The sequence below is a fragment of the Erinaceus europaeus genome, chromosome 12 (assembly GCF_950295315.1).
Source record: "Erinaceus europaeus chromosome 12, mEriEur2.1, whole genome shotgun sequence".
Lineage (NCBI taxonomy): Eukaryota > Metazoa > Chordata > Mammalia > Eulipotyphla > Erinaceidae > Erinaceus > Erinaceus europaeus.
In genome coordinates this window covers 42,961,343-42,989,165 of record NC_080173.1, presented here as the reverse complement: position 1 = coordinate 42,989,165, position 27,823 = coordinate 42,961,343, and the positions used below count along the sequence as shown (strand labels likewise).

Here is a 27,823-nt window from a genome sequence, read left to right as displayed (position 1 = left end):
ACCTCCTTCCATGCCCCCATAAGCAGTCCCTGGGGACCAGCTCCTAGCAGGATACCCCACACCACCAAACAGGGTGCTTTTTTGAATTCACTGATACACATTTGGGAATTTCCTTGCACTGCTCTTTAATTACAACTCTTTTTCTTATCTTCTCCCTTTTCTCTCCTTTGTCTCTCTCTCTTTTTTTTTAATCTTGTCATACACTTCTTCCTTCTTCTTTGCCTTTCTGAATTTGTGAATTATTTTGGGGAAGAAATCTGACTCAGAGTGGACTCTCTATGTGTGTATCTCTGCTCTAGTTCCCTTTTCCCTCTTGTTACCCCTAGAATATACAGTGGATAGTAGATTTGCATAACTGTCTATTCTTGCTATCCTCTCTTTCTTTTCTCTTTCTTCTTCACAGGGATTTGGTTACTATTTTTTCACGGACTGGAGAAATTGTTTGGCTAACTGGTAACGATTAAACTATTTCAATACTTACTTCAGTTGCTACTGTAATTCCGGAGGTTGATGAGTGCAATTGTCATAAAGTTATTTAGTACAGTGTTACTTGTACTCAAGACACAACAACTGAGGAACAACAGAGCATAAAAAAAAGAAACACATAAATTAAAAAAATGGGTATATCAAAAACAAATAAAACTGCTACTCCAATGAATGAAGACAAGAGCCCAGAAGAAACCACAAATCAGCCAGAAGTAACCATAGATAAGAAAAGTATGCAAGCAATAATAAACTTATTAATCACAGAAATGAAAACAACATTGGAGGAAAGGAATGGCAGTATTAGGGAAACAACAGTTGAGACCCCCAAGGAAAATATTGATTATCTTGAGGCAATTAAAGAACTGAAAGCTGAAATAGCTGTAATGAAGAAAGAAGCTGAGGCAAGGGAAAGCAGATTAACAGAAGCAGAAAACAGAATTAGTCAGACAGAGGATGAGTTAGAGAAAACAAAGAAAGAGGTGAAAGAGCTTAAAAAGAGATTGAGAGACACTGAAAACAACAACAGAGACATATGGGATGATCTCAAAAGAAGTAACATTCGTATAATTGGCCTGCCAGAGGAAGAAAGAGAGGAAGGGGAAGCAAACATTCTAGAGGAAATAATACAAGAAAACTTCCCAGACCTGAATAACAGAAAGGATATCAAGGTTCAAGAGGCCCAGAGAGTACCAAACAGAATCAACCCAGACCTAAAGACACCAAGACACATCATAGTCACAATGAGAAGAAGTAAGGATAAAGAAAGGATCCTAAAGGCTGCAAGAGAGAAACAAAAAGTCACATACAAGGGAAAACCCATAAGATTATCTGCAGACTTCTCCACTCAAACTCTAAAAGCCAGAAGGGAGTGGCAAGATATCTATCGAGCCCTGAATGAAAAAGGGTTTCAACCAAGGATAATATATCCTGCTAGACTTTCATTCAAACTAGATGGAGGGATCAAAACCTTCTTAGATAAACAACAGTTAAAGGAGGCAACCATCACCAAGCTGGCCCTGAAAGAGGTACTAAAAGACCTCTTATAAACAAGAACATCACTATAATACTTGCAATATATCAGAGCAAACAATTTTTTTAGAACAATGACACTACAAAACATTAAATCCATAATATCAATAAATGTCAATGGCTTAAACTCACCCATCAAAAGGCACAGATTGGGAGGATGGATCAGAAAACATAACCCAACCATATGCTGCTTGCAAGAATCCCATCTGTCACAACAAGATAAACACAGACTTAAAGTGAAAGGATGGAAAACTATCATACAGGCTAACGGACCACAAAAAAGGGCAGGAACAACCATTCTCATCTCAGACACGATAGATTTTAAATTAAATAAAGTAATAAAAGATAGGCAAGGACATTACATAATGATTAGAGGATCAATCAGCCAAGAAGACTTAGCAATTATTAACATCTATGCACCCAACGAGGGACCATCTAAATACATTAAGCATCTACTGAAAGAATTTCAAAAATACATCAATAGTAATACAATAATAGTGGGAGACTTCAATACCCCACTCTCACACTTAGATCAACAAAGCAGAGAACCAATAAAGATACAAGAGAATTGAAAGAAGAGATCGACAGACTAGACCTCTTGGACATTTTCAGACTCCTCCACCCCAAAAAACTGGAATACACCTTCTTTTCAAATCCACATAACACATACTCAAGGATAGACCACATGTTAGGCCACAAAGACAGCATCAACAAATTCAAGAGCACTGAAATCATCCCAAGTATCTTCTCAGACCACAGTGGAGTAAAACTAACATTTAACAACAAACGGAAAATTATTAAAAGACACAGAATTTGGAAACTAAACAACATGCTCCTTAAGAACCACTGGGCCAGAGACTAACTCAAGCAGGAAATTCAAATGTTCCTGGAAACTAATGAAAATGAAGACACAACCTATCAAAATATTTGGGACACAGCTAAAGCAGTACTGAGAGGGAAACTTATAGCCATACAATCACATATTAAACACCAAGAAGAAGCTCAAATGAATGGCCTTACTGCACACCTCAAGAACTTAGAGGAAGAGGAACAAAGGAACCCTAAAGCAACCAGAAGGACAGAAATCACTAAAGTTCGAGCAGAAATAAACAACATCGAAAATAAAAGAACCATACAAAAGATCAATGAAGCCAAATGTTGGTTCTTTCAAAGATTAAACAAAATTGACAAACCCCTAGCCAGACTCACCAAACAAAAAAGAGAGAAGACTCAAATTAATAGAATTGTAAACAATGCAGGAGATATCACAACTGACACCACAGAAATCCAGAGAATCCTGTGAAACTTCTATAAAGAACTATATGCCACCAAGCTAGAGAATCTGGAAGAAATGGAACAATTCCTAGAAACCTATGCACTTCCAAAACTGAACCAAGAAGAACTACAAAATCTAAATGCACCAATAACAGACAAAGAAATTAAAACCATTATTAAGAATCTCCCCAACAACAAAAGTCCTGGACCAGATGGCTTCACAAATGAATTCTACAAAACTTTCAGGAAACAGTTAATACCCATACTTCTTAAGCTATTCCATAAGATTGAAGAAACAGGAATACTCCCTTCCACCTTTTATGAAGCCAACATCACCCTGATACCAAAAGCTGATAGGGACAGAACAAAAAAGGAAAACTACAGACCAATATCTCTGATGAACATAGATGCCAAAATATTAAACAAGATCTTGGCCAACCGGATACAGCAACACATCAAAAAGATTTTTCATCATGACCAAGTGGGATTCATCCCAGGAATGCAAGGCTGGTTCAACATACGTAAGTCAGTCAATGTCATTCACCACATCAATAAAAGCAAAGCCAAAAACCACACGATTATCTCAATAGATGCAGAGAAAGCCTTTGACAAAATCCAACACCCATTCATGCTCAAAACTCTACAAAAAATGGGAATAGATGGGAAATTCCTCAAGATAGTGGAGTCTATATATAGCAAACCAACAGCCAACATCATACTCAATGGACAGAAGCTGAAAGCATTCCCCCTCAGATCGGGGACTAGACAGGCTGTCCACTGTCACCGTTACTCTTCAACATAGTATTGGAAGTTCTTGCCATAGCAATCAGGCAAGAGAAAGAAATCAAAGGAATACAGATTGGAAGGGAAGAAGTCAAGCTCTCACTATTTGCAGATGATATGATAGTATACATAGAAAGACCTAAAGAATCTAGTAGAAAATTACTGGAAGTTATTAGGCAATATAGCAAGGTATCAGGCTACAAAATCAATGTACAAAAATCAGTGGCATTTCTTTATGCAAACACTAAATCTGAAGAAGACATCCAGAAATCACTCCCATTCACTGTTGCAGCAAAATCAATCAAATACCTAGGAATAAAGTTGACCAAAGAAGTGAAAGACTTGTATGCTGAAAACTATGAGTCGCTACTCAAGGAAATAGAAACTGATACCAAGAAATGGAAAGATATCCCATGCTCATGGATTGGAAGAATAAATATCATCAAAATGAATATTCTCCCAAGAGCCATATACAAATTTAATGCAATACCCATCAAAGTTCCACCAAGCTTCTTTAAGAGAATAGAACAAACACTACAATCATTTATCTGGAACCTGAAAACACCTAGAATTGCCAAAACCGTCTTAAGGAAAAGAAACAGAAATGGAGGCATCACACTCCCAGACCTTAAACTATATTATAAAGCCATCATCATCAAAACAGCATGGTACTGGAACAAAAATAGGCACACAGACCAGTGGAACAGAATTGAAAGCCCAGAAGTAAATCCCAACACCAATGGGCATCTAATCTTAGATAAGGGGACCCAAAGGATTAAATGGAAAAAAGAGGCTCTCTTCAATAAATGGTGCTGGGAAAACTGGGTTGAAACATGCAGAAGAATGAAATTGAACCACTTTATCTCACCAGAAACAAAAATCAACTCCAAATGGATCAAAGACCTAGATGTCAGACCAGAAACAATCAAATACTTAGAGGAAAACATTGGTAAAACACTTTCCCACATACACCTCAAGGACATCTTTGATGAATCAAACCCAATTGCAAGGAAGACTAAAGCAGAAACAAACCAATGGGACTACATCAAATTGAAAAGCTTCTGCACATCCAAAGAAACTATTAAACAAACAGAGAGACCCCTCACATAATGGGAGAAGATCTTCACATGCCAGACATCAGACAAGAAACTAATCACCAAAATATATAAAGAGCTCAGCAAACTTAGCACCAAAAAAGCAAATGACCCCATCCAAAAATGGGCAGAGGATATGAACAAAACAGTCACCTCAGAGGAGATCCAAAAGGCTAACAAACATATGAAAAACTGCTCTAGGTCACTGATTGTCAGAGAAATGCAAATTAAGACAACACTAAGATACCACCACACTCCTATAAGAATGGCATACATCAAAAAGGACAGCAGCAACAAATGCTGGAGAGGATGTGGGGACAGAGGAACCCTTTTACATTGCTGGTGGGAATGTAAATTGGTACAGCCTCTGTGGAGAGCAGTCTGGAAAACTCTCAGAAGGCTAGACATGGACCTTCCATATGATCCAGTAATTCCTCTCCTGGGGTTATACCCCAAGGACTCCATAACACCCAACCAAAAAGAGGTGTGTACTCCTATGTTCATAGCAGCACAACTCATAATAGCTAAAACCTGGAAGCAACCCAGGTGTCCAACAACAGATGAGTGGCTGAGAAAGCTGTGGTATATATACACAATGGAATACTATGCAGCTATCAAGAACAATGAACCCACCTTCTCTGACCCATCTTGGACAGAGCTAGAAGGAATTATGTTAAGTGAACTAAGTCAGAAAGATAAAGATGAGTATGGGATGATCCCACTCATTAACAGAAGTTGACTAAGAAGATCTGAAAGGGAAACTAAAAGCAGGACCTGATCAAATTACAGCAGGAACCTCACATCTCCACTATAGAGCCCCTACTTCACCCATTCCTGGAACCCTTGGATAGGGCCCACTTTCCCGTATGCATCTCCCAATCCAAACCAAATAATATTGCATCCACCGATCACAACCTAACCAACGCAATGATTGCCACCTCAACATGCTTCACCTCAGACTGTGTCCAGAGACTTCACGTGTGGAATGACAACCCTTCAGCTTCATTACTCGGGTGAGACCTTTCCTTTTATAGTACACTCTAATTTCATCTCAGATAGTTCACTTTCTAACAAAGTCCCATAACCTAGATATACACCAGTTTCTGTGAGAGAGAGCTTATATTCACACGTATCCATAAACCACTGCAAAATATATACCTGAAAGCAGAAGTACATTAGAGTTTGCAGTGAGTACCTCCCTAACACTTCCTCTCCACTATTCCAAGTTTGGGATCCATGATTGCTCAACAAATTGTTTGGCTTCGTATGTTAACTCTCTTTTCAATCACCAGGTTCCAGATGCCACCAGGATGCTGGCCAGGCTTCCCTGGATTGAAGACCCCACCAATGTGTCCTGGAGCTCAGCTTCCCCAGAGACACACCTTACTAGGGAAAGAGAGAGGCAGACTGGGAGTATGGACTGGCCAGTCAACGCCCATTGTTCAGCGCAGAAGCAATTACAGAAGCCAGACCTTCTACCTTCTGCAACCCTCAACGACCCTGGGTCCATGCTCCCAGAGGGCTAGAGAATGGGAGAGCTATCATGGGAGGGGGTGGGTTATGGAGATTGGGTGGTGGGAATTGTGTGGAGTTGTGCCCCTCCTACCTTATGTTTTTGTTCATTGATCCTTTCTTAAATAAAAAATTTAAAAATAAATAAATAAATAAATAAAAAATGTGTAAGTATATTTGCAGCATCTTGGGCATGTGATGCTACTTCTTTAAGTGTGAATTTTATGTAATCTAAATACAGATTTAAGTATTTTTGATGAAAATTTAGTAACCATATTAAGATTTTAAAGAGTTACTATGGAAATAAAAGAATATAAATTCTTTCTCTAATAGTTTTCCATTTCAAAATCATGACAGCTTCACTATTCATGGATTACTTTTTCAGATATATATGTAGAAAGAGATGTGAAGCTATAGAGAGAGAGCAAGAAAGAAGGAGACAGACAGAGAGTGAAAGAGACCACAGCATCAAAGTGTCTTCCAATATGGTAGGCTCAGACCAAGTTATGCACATGGCAAAGCAGTATACTATCTAAGTGAGCTAGTTTGTCTTCTACTTATTAATAGTGTTCATAATAATATACATAGAAATAATAACACTTCGAGTATTCTAAATACTAAGTACAGAAAATATAAATAATTAATAATGTATAGTTACATATTAAAATAGTATTTCAGAAATAAGGGTTAAATAAAATATATTAACATCTATCCCATCTTTTCCTTTTTATTTTTAATGAGAGCACTGCTAGACACTGGCAGGAAAACAACATAATTCACCTACAATATTGACCCACAACAGCTATTTGAAAAAAAATTCCGTATTTAACATGATGGCAGAGGAGGACCTAGTGGCGGTTGAATTGAAGTCAATGTAAGAGTTATGGGACAATATCAAGAAGAGTAACAATTATACCATTAGGGTATAAGGAGGAAAAGAGAGGGAAGGACAGAATTCATATATGAAGAAATTTTAACTGAGAATTTCCCCCCAATAAGAGACCCTTAAATCCAAGGTATTTAAAGGACTCCAAGGAAGATGAATCCGAATTTAATTTCACTAAAACATGTATGTTAAAATGGCAAAGATCAGACAAAGAGATAAAATTGCTAGAGAAAAAAGCAGTCACCTATAAAAGAAATCCTTTAACTCTACCAGCTGATGTCTCTCTCCTTCCTTCATTCCTCTCTTCTTTTCCTCCCTCTCCTCTTTTTTTTTCCTTCCCAGAACACTACTCAGCTTTGGCTTATGGTGGTTCAGGGGATTGAACCTGGGGTTTACAGCCTTAGGCATGAAAATATTTTTGTATAATCATTAGGCTATCTCCTCTGCCTTTATCAGTTGATTTCTCAACAGAAACTATAAAAGCTAGAAAGGACTGATAGGGTACATTCAAAGTTCAGAACAGTAAAAATCTTCACACAAGAATTTTTTTTTTTTTTTCTTCTAGGGTTATTGCTGGGGCTCACTGCTTGCATCATGAATCCTCTGCTCCTGGAGGCCATTTTTCCCCCTTTTTGTTGCACACAAGAATATTTTTATGTTGTCAGATTATCAATCAAGTTTGAAGGAGGCACAAAATGCTTTTCAGACAAGCAAGCTCTGAGTTTATGAAATGAAAATATAGAATGACCTCACCCACAGAAGGAAAATAAAATAGAAAAATAAACTATCAAATAAAATTACGGACTCTTGACAGAAGAACTGACATTAACCAAGGGTTATCCGGGTACCTTTGGGAAGGGAGGTGGTCCAATGGACTTTGGTAAAAGCATACGGGTCTTTATTTTTGGGGGGAGGAGTGGTGTGGTAATGTATTTGAGGAGATGAAAAACTGTACCTCTAAAACATTTGCAGACCTGTAAACCAAGATTACCTAATAAACAAATAAGTTACTGACTTAAAATTTTTTTTATTATCTTTATTTATTTATTGGATAGAGACAGTCATAAATCTAGAGGAAGGGAGAGACAGAGAGGGAAAGAGACAGAGAGACACCTGCAGCCCTGCTTCACCACTTGTAAAGATTTCCACCTGCAGGTGGGGACAGGGGGCTTGAACCTGGGTCCTTGCGCATTCCAACATGTGCCCTCAATCAGGTGTGCCACCACCTGGCTCCAGTTATTGACTTTTTAAAAAGTAACTGAGGTCAGAGCATAACATATAAAACTGCATGGGAGAGGTTTTAAGTTCAATTTTTGACACCATTAACACTGCTCAGGTCAGTAAAGAAAAAAAGTGAACATAATATTCAGAAATAATTAGTAAATTGTGATACATTTATATTCTGGTATATAATGTGTGCATATAAATAAATGCGGTAACACTTGGTATACTGAGATGAAATCTAGGCAGGACATATCACTTTATAGCAAACCTATATGCATGAAAGCAAGTGTACAGGAAATGGTCTGGAAGAATATATGCGAAATTCAGGATAGTGCTTACCTTAGGGTGATTAATTAGGCCACAAGAAAGGTTTTCACTATACTTATTATTTCATTTTTCCATTTTTTATTGAGAACATAATCTTACATTAGTTACATAATGGAAAATAAACTGAATTTTTAAAAAGGCCTGTCAACAGTTTATTTATTTATTTATTTATTTATTTATTATCACTGGGGCTCGGTACCTGCACTGTGAATCCACTGCTCCTAGAGGCCATTTTCCCCATTTTGTTGCCCTTGTTGTTTGTAGTTGTTATTGCTGTTGTTGTTGTTGGATAGGGCACAGAGAAGTCGAGAGAGGAAGGGAATACAGAAAGGAGGTGAAAAGGTAAACACCTGCAGACCTGCTTCACCGCTTATGAAGCGACCCCCCTGTAGGTGGGGAGCAGGGGCTTGAACCATGATCCTTGAGATAGTCCTTGAGCTGCGCTCCACGTGCGCTTAACCCACTGCATTACTGCTTGCCCCCCCCAACTTTAAATTTTTTTACACAACTTTAATTTTTAAAATAAGCTGAGGATGTCAATCATAGAGGCTGATTTAGAATATTGAGGGGGATATACCATTCTTAGAAATCATAACTTCAAAATTGTAGATCAAGAAGGATGTCATAATGCAGTGTTTCTAATTCATGTTTGGAGTGTATACTCACAATCTCTCAACCCAACGGAATGGCTTCCATGTTTCTCCATCAATGTAAGAAATAGCATTTCCTTGGAGATTTCTGTGAAGAAACACAGTTCATAGCCTTGCATTGTTAGGAAATGAATAAACAAATTAAGACATAAGACAGTGTTGTGGGGACTATTTAAGTGCAGAAAATACCAGCTTTCTAATCTTCAGAACTACTAGATTTCCATTTTGCATAATTTAATAAAGACAATAATGGTGGTTGGACATATGACTCAGTGGTAGAATGCAGGATTTGCATGAGTACATTCCCAAGTTTGAACCCCAGCAACAAATAAAATATGCTGGAGTAATGCTCTGGTTCTCTCTCTCTCTCTCAATCTCTCTCTCCCTGAATTTATGAAATGAAAATATAAAATGACCTCTCTCTCCCTCCCTCCCTCCCTCCATCCTTTTCTCTCTCCCTACCCCCTCTCTCCTCCTTCTCTCTCTCTCTCTCTCTCTCTCTCTCTCATAAATTAATGAATATATCTTTAAAACATATACTTGGGGGTTAGGAGGTGGAATACCTGGGTGAGTGTACACATTACCATGCACAATAACCAGGGTTCAAGTCTCCCATCCTCACCTGCAGGGGGAAACTTCACAAGTGGCAGAGAAGTGCTTCAGGTGTTTCCATCTCTCTATCAATTTCCCACTGCCCTATCATATTAAAAATTTAAAAAATTGTATTTATTTTTAAAATATATAATATGGGGCCACTGGAACAATGAGAAATATCAGAACCTGAACTTCCTATGCCTAATTTATTGAATAGTGCCATTTAACTTGAATGTGTCTTTCCCTCAGCTTACCAATGCTTCAAAAATGGCTCCTACTAATCAATGATAAGCAAATCAACAGAAAAATGGCAAAATAAGTTATCATTATGGACAAATATAAAGAAAGCCTATACCAGGCAACTCTGAAGCTTTGGATCAGTGCTCTTTGTTGAAAATTCCAGGTATGAGAAGGATAAACATAGTTAGAAATAAGAGTGACTCATGTGTGAAGATCTCATAGAAATATTGCATCAAGAAAAGCACAAATCACTGAGCAAGGAATAATTTCAAAAGGGGGAAAATGCAAAGGAAAGAAACTGGAAGGATTTCCTCCCAACTCCTAACAAAACTATTATGTTTCAGTTCCTCATTTTACTCATTGATAGAGCACTGTACTTGATTTTCCTGGGTCAAATTCTCCTGTCCTGATTATTCTACATATAGACTCTAAAATAATCCTCTTAATTTAATTACTTGTCTCTCTTTTGAAAACATTCAATGGTTCCTCATATCTCATGATACAATTTTCAGATTCCTACAGCTGGTAACTGATGATTTTTCATAGCCATATTTTCACTATTTCTTAACTATGATGATGATGGCAAAAAGGACCAGAGAAAGTGAGAGAGACCACAGCACCACAGACCACTGCTTCCTTCAATGCAGGGGGTCAGGATCAAACCTCAGTTGTGCATATGACAAAGCAGCACAGTATCCAGTCTGTTTGATTTTACCAGAGCTCTGCTCAGCTCTGGCTTCTGATGGTGCTGGGGTTTGAACCTGGAACCTTTGGTGCCACAGACATGCAGGTCTGCATAATCATTGTGCTATCTATCTCCTCAGCTTAAATTATTTATTTGATTCTAACTGGAGCAATGCTCAGCTTTAGCTTATGGTGGTATGGGGAACTGACCTGGGGATTTGGAGCCTCAGACACAAAAAAAATCCTTTATATAACCATCCTATCATCTCAGACCTCTTTTTTCTTTGTTACCACAGCACTGCTTGGCTCTGGCTTTTTGTTGGTATGGGGTATTAAACTTAGTACCTTCAAGTCTCAGGAATGAGTCCTTTTGCATAACCACTATACTACCTCCCCATCCATATAGTATGGTCTTTAAAAAAACAAAAAAGTTTAAATGGGAGCCCAGCAGTGGCAAACCCAGCTAAAAGAAGAGTTTAGCATGCACAAGGACCCTCCCTGGTTTGAGCCTCCACTCCCCACCTACAGGGGGAAGAAGCTTTACCATCGGTGAAGCAGGTGTCTACCATTCTCTCCTCCTATCTCCTATCCCACCTCCATTTCTCTCTGTCCTACCAAGTATAACAAAACAAAACAAAATGAAATAGGAAAAAGTCACTGCCAGGAACAGTGGATTCGTAGTACAGTAATGAACCCTAGCAATAACTCTGGTAGTAATGAAAGTTTTAAAGTTGACTTAATATAGATAACTAAAACAAGTGCATTTATTTAAAAATGTAATAATTAATATGTCAAGTCTGAGAGTGTAACACTGTCCTCTCAATAGATTCTAGCCACCATAGTGTTCACAATTGTTTTTCAGAGTCAGATTTCCAAAGTTTGGGTTTTTTTGATTTTACAAGTGAATTTGTCTTAGTTATCTATTTTCCATATAACTGAAACCACTGCTTCACTTATCTTTTACATGGAATTTTAATTATTTATATAGGGGCTGGTTGATGGCTCACATGGATAAATGCACATGTTACCATGTGCAGGACTCCAGGTTTAAGCCCCTAGTCCCCACCTGCAGGGGAAAAGCTTCCTACAAGATGAAAATGTGCATAAGTGTCTGTCATTCTCCTTCTTAATCTCCCCCTTCTCTCTTGACTTTTCTGTATCTATCTAGTAATAAATGAGAGAATTTTAAGAAATGAGTAATGGGAGATAGAAAGAACCAGAGCATCAATCTGGCACATGCAATGCCGGAAATCAACCTTGGGACCTCATAGAGAGTCTAATGTTTTACCCACTGTGCCACCTTCTGGGCCAATCAGAATGATTTTTTTAAAAGGTTTATTTCATAAAAGAGAATGACCCAAACAAACATGATGGGACTAGACCTCAAATAAATCCCTCTCTCCATTGTTACCAGTCATCTATATCAGGAACAACATAATAGACCCCTTTGTGGGTCCCCATTACCCTCAACTTGGATCAACAATAGTGGAGAATGTTCCATCCTCTGAAAGGAGGCTGGAAAACATACTCTTATGCTACACCTGAGGAAGATGGGTCCTGATATTGGGGCAGCTTGGAACGTTCCTACTCATGACTATAGAATGTGAGCTCAGATCTACAGGGATGCAGAGGTCACATATGCTTTTAAGCTGAATATTGGACCTCAGATCACATCAAATCGATGGGGATTATAGTCAACAATATTTATATACCTTTCCCATATTTGGGAGCTACTCTCTTCCCTGATCCAGCTTTCTGGTCCTTTTTCCAGCCATGACATCATCTCCCCAGATCCACCTGCATATAAGATTTCAGGCTCAGGGGAAAAAAAAAACCTAGTATAGTCACAGGACCTTTGGAATATAACTAAAATATGCCTACTACCTATCTACAAAATGGAGATGCCCTCAAATCTTCATCTGCACTACTCCAGCCTTTAGGTTCATGATTAGTCAACAACTTGTTTGGCTTTAACTCTCTTTTCAGCCACCAGGTTCCAGATGCTAGCATGATGCCAACCAGACTTCCCTGGACAGACAACCCCAACAATGTGTCCTGGAGCTCCGATTCCCCAGAACCCTGCCCCACTAGGGAAAGAGAGAGTCAGGCTGGGAGTGTCAACATCCATGTTCAGCAGAGAAGCAATTACAGAAGCCAGACCTTCCACCTTCTGCATCTCACAATGGCCTTGGGACCATAATCCCAGAGGGTTAAAGAATAGGAAACCTATCAAGGGAGGGGATGGGATACAGAGTTCTGCTGGTGGGAATTATATGGAATTTTACTCCTCTTATCCTATGGTTTTGTCAGTATTTCCTTTTTATAAATAAAGAGAAAGAGAGAGAGAGAGAGAGAGAGAGAGAGAGAAAAAGAATGAGACAGAGAACCAATTTTGCATATGAGGTACCAGGGATTAAACCCTGGGGCCATGCAATCAAGTCCTGCAATCTATTCAGTGAGTCACTTCTCTGGTCACAATTATTGTTATATTAAATTCCAATAATTTCTGTATCTATGTTTTTGCCTAGACTGTACTCCCTATTTTCTCTATTCATCAAATCAAAGCCTCTCTTTTAAATCCCAGCTAAAGTTTTCACTCACCCATGAAGCTTCTATTTCTTCCCTTTTCTTTCTTTCTTCCTTCCTTTTTCTTCCTTTCTTTTTGTGTATGTATATGTGTATGGTCATTGTTGGGGCTTTATTCTTCCTAGCAAATGTTTTCAGAGACAGAGAGAAACCAATAAAGGTTCTATTTAGTGCAGGGGGAGGGGCAGGACTAGAAATCAGATTTGTAGGCATGGCAAAGTAGGCACACTCTCCAAGTGAGCTATTTAGACATTTGAAGCAATAACTATCTTAATCTCCATCTTAGTGAGGAGCCAGGAATTGGTACACACATTAGCATGAACAAAGACCTGGCTGGGTTCAAGCCCACAGACCCCACCTGCAGCAATAATACTGGTGGCAAAAACAACAAGTCCATTTTATAGAAGGGGAACCTGAGTCACAGAACTAAATAATTTTCCCAAGATCACAAACTAATAAACAACAGAATCATGTTTAAACACCCAGGTAGTCTGCCTCTTGAATCTCCACTCTTTTTTTTATTGTTGTTATAGTTATTATTGTTGTTGATGTTGTCATTGTTAGATAGGACAGAGAGAAAATGGAGAGAGGATGGGGAGACATAGAGGGGGAGAGAAAGAAAGACACCTGCAGACCTGCTTCATCGCCTGTGAAGTGACTCCCCTGCAGGTGGGAAGCCGGGGCTTGAACTGGGATACTTATGCCAGTCCTTGTGCTTCGTGCCACGTGTGCTTAACCCACTGCGCTATTGTTCAACTCCCTTGAATCTCCACTCTTAATTGCTTGGTTGTTTTATCAGCAATGAGGCAGGGAGAGAGGTACATGTTGTAAAGAGGATGGGGCAACAAAGGGAAAGGAGAAATTAATGAATGGAAGTATGAGGCTCAAAATGGATAGGGAAAAACAAGGGCAATCACAAGTAAAAGACTGGAAAAGGGAAACATACAGAGAAGGAGAATGAAGGTAGTGGGTAACAGAATGTAAAAACAGAAAAGTCAGACACCATGGGGTGATAAGATCAAGAAGGCCTCAAGGAGGGGCTCCCATGGGAGGCAAGATGCAGAGAACAAATGAAGGAAGGCAATTCTTACAAGGTGGTAAAGGTCCTGTTGTAGGAGTTGAGCTCTGGTACAGGAACACTGTGGAGTCTCTTCTCCCAGCTAGACACAGTGCATGAGAGTGTCTCATCTTTGCAGGTACAGATGTCACATATGTTGTTGCCTGTGGTGGGGTTCTGCTCTTGTTGATCAGTTAACCTGGTTTCTGCCTTTTCTGTGTTTTCTGTTGTAGGAGAAAGAGGCATCTCAGATGACACTGGTTGTTGAGTCAGGGTAAGTGCCAGGTCTAGCTTCGGAGTTGTGCCTTCAGTCATGCCCACATGCCGACTCTCAGTCTCCTCTAGAGGTGTCACTCCAGGGTGCTTTGTAGTCTCTGTAGTGAGTTCTGGAGCTATGGTAATTCCCAGGTTTACAGGAGAAGCTGTAACACTGGGCAATGTTGGATGCTGACCCTGATCCTGATCTGCAGTTAGAGCTGCCCCTTCATGGTGAGGCTGTTCTAAGGTCTCCTGTATAGCTGGAGAACGTTCAACCTCCACACTAGATCCTGCAGATGTATTAGCTCCCACGTCCAGTGGTTGACTTGTGGCTACAGTCAGATTTGGATGCTGGTTCTGAACCTTCTCCAGATGTGGAAATGTCTGTTCAGAATATGTTGGGGGAGTTGTGATTTTCAGGCCTGTGGAATTTTCAGCTTCCACAGTATTTTCTGGAGTTATACTAAGCCCCAAATCCATAAATCCAACTCTAACCTGAGACAGGGTTGGAGGCTGAGCCTGAATCTGCTCTGGAGGAGTCACGATAGAGGATGGTGCAGGAACTGTAGTCATTCTCAGGGTTGCAGAATGTTCAGGCTCTGTAATATGTTCTGGTGTCAGGGTAAACCCCACATCAATAAGTCCAGCTCTGGTTTCAGAAAGGGCTGGATGTTGAGCCTGAACTTGTTCTGGATGTGGATGTGTCCCCTTAGGGAACTCTGGAGGAAGAGTGGTCCTTTTCAAGACTGTAGAATGTTCAGTCTCTGTAGTGTGTTCCGGAGTCATGGCAAACCCTGCATCCACAGCTTGAGCGGTAGCACTGCTTGATGGTGGATTCTGAGACTGATACTGGCTTGGAGCTGTTGCTTTCTCATGTACTGGAGACTGAGATAAAATAACATCTGGAGATGGTTCTGTAGATGGAGTGGGAGTCTCTTTCAAAGATGAAGACAGTTCAGTTTCCTTAGTTTGGGTAAATTTCATGAGATCCAAAGGTTGATCTGTAACTTCAGAGAGGCTTGGATACTGAACCTGCACCTTCTCTGTATATGGAGGTGTTGCTTTGGAGCCCCTTGGAAAATCTATAATATTTTGGGGGGCTACAGAATATCCACTCTCCATCAGAGGTCCTTGACCTATTGTAACTAGTTCTAAATGCTTAACAGTAGCAGTGGACACATTTGAATGCTGACCTTGATGCTGTTCTGGGAATGGAACTGCCATTTTAGTATAGATTGAACGTTGAAGCTCTGAAGGCTGAGCTTGGGCCACCTCTTGGTTTGGAGAATATCCTATCTGGGAAGTGGGTTCTGGAGATAGAGATGGCAAACCTTGGTGGATTGGAGAATGTTCTGTTTCTTTATTAGGCTCTAATGGCTGAGGAGGAGCTATTTGTTGGTCTGGAGATGATTCCACCTTTTCTCGGCTCTCTGAAGGCTGAGGTGGGGCCTCTTGTTGATCTGAAGAAGAGGCAACCTTTTCAGGGGACTTAACTGACCTCTCCTGATAACTTGTAGGCTTAATTCCCTCAGAAAGTATTTGAGGCTGAGTTGGAACTCCCTGCTGAACTACAGAAATTCCACCCATTTCAGAGGGTACTGGCTGCTGACCGGGAGCTTCTTGTTGGAGTGGAGAAGCCTCATCTTCATTAGTGAAATGTGCAGTTATGTTAAATACCGGTCTCGGAGGTTTAGCAGTGACAACTGGAAATAGCATAGGCTGGGCCTGATCCTGACTTAGAGTGGAAATTGCTGCCAAATTATGCCCTGTAGTATTAGGGAGCTCTGAAGGCTGAGTAGGAGCTTCCTGTTTGGGTAAAAGGGTCTGAGGATGTTGAGCTGGGGCCTCTTGGGGAATTATAGAAGGTTCTGCATTATTAAGGGGCACTGAAGGCTGAGTTATAACCTCATGCTGAGGTGAAGAAGATTCCATCTCTGTAGAGGGTGATAATGCCATGTTCAATGTTATAGAAGTAGGCTTGACAGTGGCATTCTGCAAGTTTGAATGCTGAGTATCGTGGTTGCCTAAAGGTGAAACTGCTGCCTCATGATACTCTAGAAGCTGGGGTGGCTGTTCTTGCAGGATGTCAGAAGGTTCAAACTCTCCAGGAGGTTCAAGAGACATATCTTGGGTCTCCTGCTGGGTTGAAAAGCGTCCCGTCACTTTAGGAGGCCCTGGATGCTGGGATTGTGTCTCCAGCTCAGTTGAAGAAGGTTCTATATTATTAAGGGGCTGAGTTGTAGCTTCCTGCTCAGTTGGAGAAGCCTTCACCACTGTAGAAGGGAATAATGCCATATTCAATGTCATAGCATCAGGCTTGACAGTGGATTTTTGCAAGACTGAATTCTGAGCACCATAATGGCCTGGTTGCTCAGGTTGAGCTGGCTGCTTCTGCTCACTTAAAGGTACAATATTCTCAGGAAGCTTTGGAGACTGAAATGAGGTCTTGTACTTAAGTGCAGAAGATTCAATGTTTTTAGAAGAGTCAGTTTTCTTAGTAATTGTCACAACTGGGGGTTTAACTGTAACAGTGGACTTGTTTGAAAGATTAGGCTGATGCTGAGCTGCATTTTGAGACAATATCTCATCATTTGCTAACATCTGAGTTAAATACTCAGACTCTGTAATATCATTTAGATACTCTTCCTGGTCTGGAGGTGTGAAATTTTCAAAGATCTGTAAAGGCTGAGCTGGGGTCTCTTGACGTACTGATGATTTCATCTCCTCAGGGAATACTGGAGGTTGAACTGTAGGTTCAACCCCTTCAAGGAATTCTGGAAGCTGAACCTGTGTCTCCTTTTGGACTAGAGGTTCAACTCTCTCGGGATGCATTGGAGGCAGAGCCTGGGCATCCTGTTGGACTAGATCTTCAACCTCCTCAGGTTGTTCTGGAGGTTCAGCTAGGGCCTTCTGATGCAATGGAGAACCTTCTGCTTCATTAGTGACCTCAGAAGTTGTGTTGATTGCCATAGTCAAAGGTTTAACAGTTACATTAGGTACATTTGAATGTAGAGCTTCGTTCTGATTTAAAGATGGAACATTTTCCTCTTGATGTGCAGGTGGCTGAGCTGGGACCCTTTCAAGGACTTCCTCGGGAGTCTCTATAGGCTGACCAGAGGTCTCCTGATAGGTTGAAGAAGCTTCAACATCCCCAGGGTGCTTTAGAAGCTGAGCCTGGGCTGCCTCCTCAACTAGAGTTTCAGCCTCCTCTGGGTGTTCTAGAGGCTGAGCCTGGGACTCCTGCTGCAATGGAGAGGTTTCAATATCATTAACAATCACTGGAGTTATGCTGATCAGCAAAGTCAAAGGTCTAACAGTGACACTAGGTATGTTTGAATGCAGACCTTCGTTTTGATTTGGAGATGGACCACTTTTCTCACGATTTTCTGGTGGGTGAGCTATAGCATCTGTGGATGATTCTGGAAGTTGAGCTGGAGCCTCCTGAGGAACTGGAGAAGGTCCCACTTCTTCAACAATCTCTGTAGGCTGAGCCTGGGCTTCCTGCTGCAATGGAGAAGTTCTAACCTTATTGATGACCTTTGGAGTCATAGGTTTAACAGTGGCAGTACGCAAGTTAGAATGAGAAGCCTTATGATGTGCTGGTGGGTGACCTATAGCATCCATGGATGGCTCTGAAGCCTCTGGAGGAATGACAGAAGCTTCTACTTCCTCAAGAACCTCTGTAGACTGAGGCAAGGCCTCTTGATAAGTCGAGGAATGGTCTAATTCCTCAGGAGTCTCTGGTGGTGTAGCTGGGGCCTGCTGTGTGTTTGCAGAATTTTCAGGTACCTTGGGGGCCTCTGGGAAGTGAGAAGGAGCCTCCTGCTGAAATGGAAGTGACTCTGTATATTCAGGGGGCTCCGGATGATGATTCTGGGATGAAAAAGACTCAACGTCTTCAGGGGTCTGTCCACGCCGAGCAGAAGTTTCTTCCTCAGGGGGCTCTGGATGTTGACCTGGGCCTCCCTGGACATCTGCAGCTAGACTATGAGGATAAAAGGAACCTACACTGGGGTCGAAATAGTCATCCTGCACCTGTTGTGGTAGATGATGGCGCCCTTTTGCAGCACGGCCTAGACTTCCAAAAATAATTTTGGCTAGCCTCCGATGCTCAACTAGGTCTTTCTTCAGGTTTGAAGGTGACAAAATAAACTTTGCTGGTCTCGATTTCTGACTATCTAGAGGTGGAACAAGCATTTCAAATGCCTGGTGACTGGCAGGCTGATCAAGACCTTCAGCATGAGTCTTACTTTTTCGTTGAGAAGGCAGAGTCTGGGCCCAATTCTGATTCCGAACAGACCTTGGATACACAACTTGGAGAGACTTTTTTGTCTTCTCATTCAGATCCTGATGTGGAACAGCAAACTGATCTTGCCGTCGTCGTCGTCGGACACTCCTGTTCTCAAGTGGAAACGAAGTGTCAGTTAATCCAGGAGGCTGGGTCAACTCCTGGGCGGTAGCAGAGACCCTCGGGTAACTAAAGGCCCTTCGCTGAGACGGTGGGTCTGGTGGTGGGTCTGGCGGTGGGTCTGGCGGTGGGTCTGGCTGGGGCTCTGCTGCAAGCTTAAGCGTGAGGGAGGGTAGGGGATATAAGGAGTTGGGAAACCAGGACTCTCTTGGCTCTGGGTAGTAGGAAGGCAGGAAGTTTGGACCACGGGCCCATTCCGGAAGTGGAGCTGCCTGGTCTAGCAACCACGAATGTTGCCACATGAGGAGTAGCCGTAGGGCCAGGAAATTCCCTCTGGACATGGTTTGTCTGTCACGCTCTGGCGTACAGAGCAGTAGTGGCAGTGGTGGTAGCAACCACAGTGATGCATGCGCTCATACGTAGCAACCGCGCCCCGCCCCCATCCAGCGTTCCACCCTTTGTTTAAGACACCCCTATTTAAGCTGCCTTTATTAGGCTCATGCTGAGACCAGTTTTGTGCTACCACATCCCTTTTCCGCCAAATCACCAAGGCCCAAGCCTCCCCCCCCCCCCCCCGCAAAAGAGCCAGTCACCCCCACTCCCCCCCATTTCAGTCAGGCAGTTCGTGTCCAAAAAGTGAGGTAGAATTTGGGTTGCGGGCCCAGATAGTCTGGATTCTAGCAGCCTAGGGTAGAAGGGTAGGTCTATTAAAGGAAGTGAGAGGTGATGGTGGACACCCTTAGGGAGCCTCAGGGCCTGGCATCCTGGGAAATCTGAAAGTGCTAGTCCACCTGTGGTAATCTTAACTCTTCCTCCTCAAAACTGACATTGGAGAGTCACTCTTCTTCAGCTTGGTCATACTGCTTCCAAGAAAAGTCGTTGACCTAGTTAGTGAGAGGGCACAGAGATACAGGCTACAGTGATTATAAAATGTTGCCATTTGCTCTAGGCTCTCAGTGTTCATGTTTGAGTAATTCACCATGAATTAATTTATTCTATTTAATTAATCCTATATGATTAATTCACTACTTATCAGTAGTGATCCCAAAGTTTCTGTAGGGGGGATTTTTTTTTGGGGGGGAGAAGTGGTTGCATGGGTGGGAAGCTATACATTTGCTTGTGGAAAAATTCCTCCATTCCATCATGGCACAACACAGCAATTAATCTAGAAAAATTAACACTGCCACTTTTCAGTAAGTGGGATATTAAAGTCTGTGTGCTGCATGATCTTTGAGAAAAGTATTAGTGATTTCACAGTGTTTTACACAACTACTGCAGTTAAGGGCTATACTTTAATGCTGTTACATAATTTTCTTGAACCTAGCACCCAGTTTACTTCCTCTAGTCTTTTTTTTTTCCCCTTGTCCCATGACTTCTGCTTATAGAGTGACAGAGAGGAGTCATGGCATTGCATTGCTTCACTGTGTGCTAGGTGCTTCCATGTGGTTCTGGGGGCACAAAGCCAGGTCCTTGGGCATGGTACAAGTGTGATCTCTGTGCTGGTGGGAATGTCAATTGGTCCAGCCTCTGTGGAGAACAGTCTGAAGAACTCTCAGAAGGCTAGAAATGGACCTACCCTATGATCCTGAAATTCCTCTCCTAGGGATATATCCTAAGGAACCCAACACACCCATCCAAAAATATCTGTGTACACATATGTTCTTAGCAGCACAATTTGTAATAGCCAAAACCTGGAAGCAACCCAGGTGTCCAACAACAGATGAGTGGCTGAGCAAGGTGCGGTATATATACACAATGGAATAGTATGCAGCTATAAAAAATAGTGACTTCACCGTTTTCAGCTGATGGACTTTGAAAAATTCATGTTAAGTGAAATAAGTCAGAAACAGAGGGATGAATATGGGATGATCTCACTCTCAGGCCAAAGTTGAAAAACAAGATCAGAAGAGAAAACACAAGTAGAACCTGAAATGGAATTGGCATATTGCACCAAAGTAAAAGACTCTGGGGCAGGTGGGGGAGGGGGGAGTCCAAGAAGGTCCAAGAAGGATGACAGAGAACCTAGTGGGGATTGTATTGTTATATAGAAAACTGAGAAATGTTATGCATATATACAAACTATTGTATTTACTGTTGAATGTAAAACATTAATTCCCCAATAAAGAAATTTTTTTAAAAAGTGTGTGCTCTGTCAGGTGAGTTATCTCCTACCACTACCATTACCCCTGCTCTCCCATCTCTAATTCTTGTTTATTATATGGCAACCCTCTAGGATGTAAACTCCAAGAGAAAATGGGCTTAGTCTCATTGCCAATATTTAGTACACACTATTAGTTTTTGTTTTTTCTTGATACTTATACATTTATTTCCTTTTTATTTTTATTAGCTATTTAATATTGATTTACATTATTATGAGATAATGGTGGTATAATTCCACACCTTTCTCACCACCAGAGTTCTATGTCCCCATTCCCTCCACTGGAAACTGCAATAGCTCTCCTAAGGGCACAGATAAGGGTTGACTATTCTTCCGATAACTATGACCATTTTTTCTATGATCCTGCCTTCTCCTCCTTCCTATGTCACACCTATACCTATTGCTACTTCTGAATGTCCTTTTTTCCTCTTCTCTCTCTGGGTCCGATGGAATTGAAGTTCAGAGCCCTCTGGTCATCTTCCTCTAACATTTTTTTCCCTCTGGGAGTATAGACCAAAATTCTTTGAGGTACAGAAGGTGGGAGTTCTGGCTTCTGTTATTGCTTCTCTTCTGGACATGGATGTTGGCAGATGGATCCATTTCCCCAGCCTGTTTATATCTTTCCCTAGAGGAGTAGGGCTCTGGAGAGGTAAGGTTTCAGGGCATAGTGGTGAGGTCATCTGCCCAGGGAAGACAGGATTGAATCCTAGTAGCATCTGCAGCTTGGTAGCTGAAAGGTGGTGCTGTCTTAGGACTTAAGAAGGCAATAGAGGGTTAAGGAATAGGAAAGCTATCAGGGCAAGGGATGGGATATGGAGTTCTGGTGGTTGGAACTGTGTGGAGTTGTACCCCTCTTATCCTATGGTTTTGTCAGTGTTTCCTTTTTAGAAGTATCAATAATTAATTATTATAAGCAGGTTAGTTGGGGTTTATTTCCTATAATAATCCAATGGCTAGTATCTATATTAATATACTTGACTTCATTTATGCTTTGGACCTTTTTAGTGGTATCTGAACCTCTTTGTACTTTAGATACTTACAGGGCCAAATGGTCTAGATCTATCTGGCCTAAAGTTGTAGTTGATTTAGATGTTTACAGAGCTGTATTTGCAGATATAATTTTAGAGCCCCCTGAACAATTTAATCCCATTATCAGAATCTGATCATCTTGCAGATCTAAGATATCAAATGTTTAGGCAAAAGCAAATATTTATGCTTAGGGTTATGGTCTAGGCAGTTAGGGAACTTGAGATATTAAAATTATTTTCCCCAAAACATGTTATATTAATAGTGACAGGACTAAAATTTCATGCCTAACCCACTCCTTCCATTGGAGGCTTTCCTCTCTCTTTTTTTTTTTTTTTAAATATCTTTATTGTGGGATTGTTTTACAGTTGACAGTAAATACAATAGTTTGTACATGCATAACATTTCTCAGTTTTCCACCTAACAATACAACCCCCAATAGGTCCTCTGCCATCATGTTCTTGGACCTGAACTCTCCCCCCACCCACCCGAGAGTCTATTACTTTGGTTCAAAACAACAACTCCAGTCCAAGTTCCACTTAGTGTTTTCTCTTCTGATCTTGTTTTTCAACTTCTGCCTGAGACTGAGATCATCCCAAATTCATCCTTCTGTTTTTGACTTATTTCACTTAACATTTCTTCAAGCTCCATCCAAGATGGGCTGAAAATGGTGAAATCGCCATTTTTATTCTTTTTTTTTAATCTCCCTTTTCTTGCCCTTGTTTTTTATTGTTGTTGTAGTTAGTATTGTTGTTATTGATGTCATCGTTGTTAGATAGGACAGAGAGAAATGGAGAGAGGAGGGGAAGACAGAGAGCAGAAGAGAAAGACATCTGCAGACCTGCCTCACTGCTTGTGAAGCGACTCCCCTGTAGGTGGGGAGCCGGGAGCTCCAACCCGGATTCTTATGCCAGTCCTTGTGGTTCACATCACCTGAGCTTAACCCTCAGCACTACCACCGGATTCCCGAAAACGCCATTTTTAACACCTGAGTAGTATCCCATTGTGTATATATACCACACCTTGCTCAACCACTCATCTGTTGTTGGACAGCTGGGTTGGGAAGCTTTCCTCTTCTTTATCCCCTGGGGGACATGGACCCAGAATCATTATGGGGTTCAGATGGTGGAAGGTCTGGCTTCTACAATTGCTTCGCTGCAGGACATGGGTATTCGCAGGTCAATTCATACTCCCAGCCTGTCAAACCAACTTTCTTGTTTCTGCCAGACCACTGCACAGCTCTGGTCTATGGTGGTACTGGGGACTGAACCTGAGCCTTTGGCGCCTCAGACATGGAAGTCTTTTGAGGCAACCTACTGCTATTAATTAATTAATTCCCATCGAGCTAGGAATTCCATCTTTGGGCCCACCTTCACAGGAGAGTTCTGAAAAAGCTGCTTCTGGTTGCAAGCCTTTTGGGCTTTCTGGGCATCTCTTGCTGAATAAAACTTGATGATGGCATAGAAGCCAGGACCGGCCACTGCTGCATTTGGGAAGACTCGAACGGAATAGAGAAGGCCAAACTGGGAGAAGACTATGAACAGAGAATGCTGTGGGGCGGTCCCCACACCAAGTAAGTGCATGAAATTTCACGTCTAGAAAACAAAAGTCCAAATTGCCCTATGTCCTCCCCCACCCCCAGCCGCCAAAAGCTCTCCACACGTGACCGTGGGGAATGCAACGCAAAACACTTCGTATTTCATGAACGAGGTTCCTTCTGAAATCCTGAGATTCGAGAAGCAACCGAGGCTGAATGGAAAGGCCTGCTGTGTGCTGAGCTCGCTCTAGCACTAAGATTCCTCCCAGCTGAGATGATGAGGCGCTTAAGCGGGTCTCCCAGGAAAAGAGGGCTGGGCGGCTTTTCTCTATCCTTCCTCCACCTTAGTTGGGCTCACATGCAAGGCTTCCGCCGTGGGCCCACAGCTTAGCTCCCACACCAGCAAGGTTTTGTCATTCTCCATGGGAATTGCAAAAGGAATGACCTGCGCCATCGGCCTGGTCGCTGCTGCGCACGCGCGGCCCTACGCCTGCGCAGGACTTGGGTGCTGCGAAAAAGGGTGCGTGCGAGGGCGTGGCCTGGGGGTGTGGCGAGGGCGGCACCCTCAGCGCTGGGCCGGCACCCGCTCTAAATTCTCTCCTTCAGCTGTGTGGTCTCAAATAGCTGAATTTGTTCCTTTTAGTAAAGTGACTTTAGTGGCCAGGCGGTGGCGCACCCAGTTGAGCGTTCAGGTCACCATGCCCAAGAATCCAGATTTGCACATTTGTCCTCACATCTGCAGGGGGGAAGCTTCTCAGGTGGTGAAGCAGAGCTGCAAGTGTCTCTCTTTCTCTCTACCTCCCTCTTTCTTCCCTATCAATGTCTCTCTGTGCTAGCAAATAATAAACGAAAATAAAAATTTAAATATCTAATAAAAATAAAAGTGATTTTAGGCTCCAAAGAGCAAGTTTTGTAGAGGCAAATTTCATCTTCACTCCCAGAGAATTTTTTTGACTTGCCAGTGGTGCATGGGAAATGACCCCTAAAAATTAAATATGGGTCCTAGGAGACTTTACTATGAAAAGACTTTTATACCTGAGACTCTGGACCCCAGGTTCAATTCCCAGCATCACCAAAATAAGAATTGAGCATTACCTGGTAATAATAACAACAGAAGATGTAGTTCTTTAATTTGACATGTTCATGAGTTTTAAATATCCATATAAAGACCATTCAGTAAGCTATTAGCACTCTAGCTAGAAATCCTTTAAAATAATTTTCTTCATCATCATAAGCCCGATTATGTACTTCAACTTCACACCAACAGTGACTCAGAGGTTACACAGGCTCCTGCACTAAATATGAATACACATGGGCCCTGGGTCAGGCCAATGGGGTGAACAGTCCCTTGGAGCATACATAAAATAGACTTCCTAGCTACTTTCCACTTTAAAGTCCCTATTTTCATCTGCTCTATTCCTATTTTGGGGTTCCTGTTTATTAAACCTTTTGTCTTGCTTTATATCTTGCCACCTTTCAGCCACCAGGTTGCAGATGCTACTAGGTTTCAGTCCTGTCTTCCCCAGGCAGATTGGCCTCACCATTGTGTCCTGGAACCTCTCCAGAGCCCTACTCCTCTAGGGAAAGATATAAACAGGCTGGGGGTATGGGTCCATCTGCCAACATCCATGCCCAGGAAAGAAGCAGTATCAGAAGCCAGAACCCCCACCTTCTGTACCTCATAAAGAATTTTGGTCTATACTCCCAGAGGGAGAGAAATTAGGGGAAGATGACGAGAGGGCTCTGAACTTCATCTCCATCAGAACCCAGAGGGAGAAGAGGGAAAAAGGAAGGACATTCAGAAGTAGCAATAGGTGTAGGTATGACTTATAATGGAGGAGAAGGCAAGACCATATAGAAAGAATGGGCAAATTTAAAAATATAGTTATAGAAATAATAGTTAACTTGTATCTGTGACCTTAGGAGAGCTATTGCAGTTTCCAGTGGAGGGAATGGGGACATAGAACTCTGGTGGTGGGAAAGGTGTGGAGTTATACCCCTGTTGTCTCATAATAATGTTGTCAATCAGTATTAAATCACTAATAAAATAAAATTAAAAAAAGAAAATTGTCAAAAAAAAGGAATGAAATCTTTTCAGTACAATAAATGATGTGGTTGAGATGCCTCTGGTTTTTTTTTTTTTTTTTTGAGAGAGAGAGATGCAGAGGAAGAGAGACAGAGAGAGCAGAGAGAAACACCAGAGCACTGTTCAGCTCTGGCATATGGTGGTGCGGGGGATTGAACATGGGACTTTGGGGCCTCAGGCATGAAAGTCTGTTTGCATAACCATTATGCTGTCTCCCCAGTCCGAGATGCCTCTGTTTTTTAATCTCACTATAGGGAATAACATGCAATGGTGTAAATAAAATAATGACTGTTTCTTAAAAAGAGAGAAATTAGAGAGAAGTAACCAAATAACAAGTAAGCTTCATTCACTTCTTCTCATTTGTATTTTGCCTTTTGAATTATTATGCACATTTAAAAAAGCTATCTTTGGAAATCATTCTAGAAAGCCTGTAATTAATTTTTTTCTTTTTTTGCAACCAGAGATTTCACTCAGACTTCACAACTGCAAAATTCTGCCACTCCTGGTGGATTTTTTCTTATCTTTCTTTCCCATTCATATTCTCCCTCTCTCTCTCTCTCCCCAGAGTAGACAGACATAGGGAGGAGAGGCAACACCCCAGTGCTCCATCACTCTCCCTTGTTTGTTGTTGCCATGCGTTGATTTGGGACTCAAATCTGGGTTCTTGAATTTGATAAAGTATGCACTCTACCAAGAGAACTATCTCTTTTTTTTATATTTTATTTTATTTATTTATTCCTTTTTGTTGCCCTTGTTTTATTGTTGTAGTTATTATTGTTGTTGTCGTCATCGTTGTTGGATAGGACAGAGAGAAATGGAGAGAGGAGGGGGGCAGAGAGGGGGAGAGAAAGATAGACACCTGCAGACCTGCTTCACCGCCTGTGAAGCGACTCCCCTGCAGGTGGGGAGCCGGGGTTCGAACCGGGATCCTTATGCCGGTCCTTGTGCTTTGCGCCACCTGCGCTTAACCCGCTGCGCTACAGCCTGACTCCCGAGAACTATCTCTTGTAAACTTAACATTAAAAAATTACTTTTGGGGCTGGGTGATGACATGTATTACAATATATATACTTATATATATGTATTACATATATATTACATATACTATATATTATATGTATATTATTACAATATAATATACATTGGGGGCTGGTTGAGTACATGTATTACAATGTGCAAGGACCTGGTTTTGAGCCCCCTGTCCCCACCTGCAGGGGGAAAGCTTTACAAGTGGTAAAGCAGGGCTACAGGTGTCTATCTCTCTCCCTCTCTATCACCCCTCCCTCTTGATTTCTGGTAGTCTCTATCCAATAAATAAAGATAATAATAAATAAAAAATTAAAAAAACTAAAAAAATACTTTCATTTATTTATTATTGGGTAGAGACAAAGAAATTGAGAGGGGCAGAGAGATAAAGAGAGATATAGAGACACCTGTAACGCTGCTGCAAGAACTTGTGAAGCTTTCTCCCGCAGTTGGGAACTAGGGGCTTAAACCTGCATTCTTGTGCACTGTAATATGTATACTACCACTTGGTCCCAGACATTAACATTTTTTATTGTTGTAGTTATTGTGGTTGTTGTTATTGATGTCGTCATTGTTGGATAGGACAGAGAGAAATGGAGAGAGATGGGGAAGATAGAAAGGGGGGAGAGAAAGATGTTGCAGACCTGCTTCACCACTTGTGAAGCAACTCTCCTGCAGGTGGGGAGCTGGGGGCTGGAACAGGGATCCTTATGTCAATCCTTGCTCTTTGCACCACCTGCGCTTAACCTGCTGCGCTATTGCCTGACTCCCCTACATTTTTATACATAAATACAAACGTGTTTTCATGAGAGAGACCAGAGCACAGTTTTAATAATGTTGATGTTCTATTTGTTTTGATTTCTCTGTTTTATTTTTTTAATGTTCTTGTTGGGAGAC

At 41.5% G+C, this 27,823-nt stretch overlaps 2 protein-coding genes across 4 annotated transcripts in view; both read right to left on the bottom strand.

Moving 5' to 3' along the window:
* The window catches only part of LOC103119405 (leucine-rich repeat-containing protein 37A-like), a 52,141-nt gene extending 32,707 nt beyond the window's left edge, over positions 1 to 19,434 (bottom strand). The window contains exons 1-2 of the mRNA XM_060202495.1: positions 14,462 to 19,434; positions 9,283 to 9,354 (exon numbers count right to left, since the gene is read on the bottom strand). Of these exons, the coding sequence (XP_060058478.1) occupies positions 9,283 to 9,354; positions 14,462 to 19,434 (5,045 nt within the window). The remainder of the gene's footprint in view (positions 1 to 9,282; positions 9,355 to 14,461) is intronic.
* Positions 19,435 to 22,511: 3,077 nt separating this feature from the next.
* On the bottom strand, positions 22,512 to 24,268 carry LOC103119406 (RAD52 motif-containing protein 1-like). Of its 3 annotated transcripts, none has more exons than XM_060203301.1 (4): positions 24,173 to 24,268; positions 23,648 to 23,827; positions 23,300 to 23,432; positions 22,512 to 22,938 (listed from the first exon to the last, which is right to left on the bottom strand). In XM_060203301.1, exons 1-3 carry the CDS (start codon positions 24,266 to 24,268, stop codon positions 23,313 to 23,315), a joined length of 396 nt encoding a protein of 131 aa, XP_060059284.1. In that variant the 3' UTR covers positions 22,512 to 22,938; positions 23,300 to 23,312. The 3 variants fall into 3 exon arrangements, with proteins under 3 accessions (XP_060059284.1, XP_060059285.1, XP_060059286.1); XM_060203302.1 differs by having other exon boundaries at positions 22,513 to 22,938; positions 23,300 to 23,362; XM_060203303.1 differs by lacking the exon at positions 23,300 to 23,432 and having other exon boundaries at positions 22,514 to 22,938.
* Between the last annotated feature and the right edge of the window lie 3,555 nt (positions 24,269 to 27,823).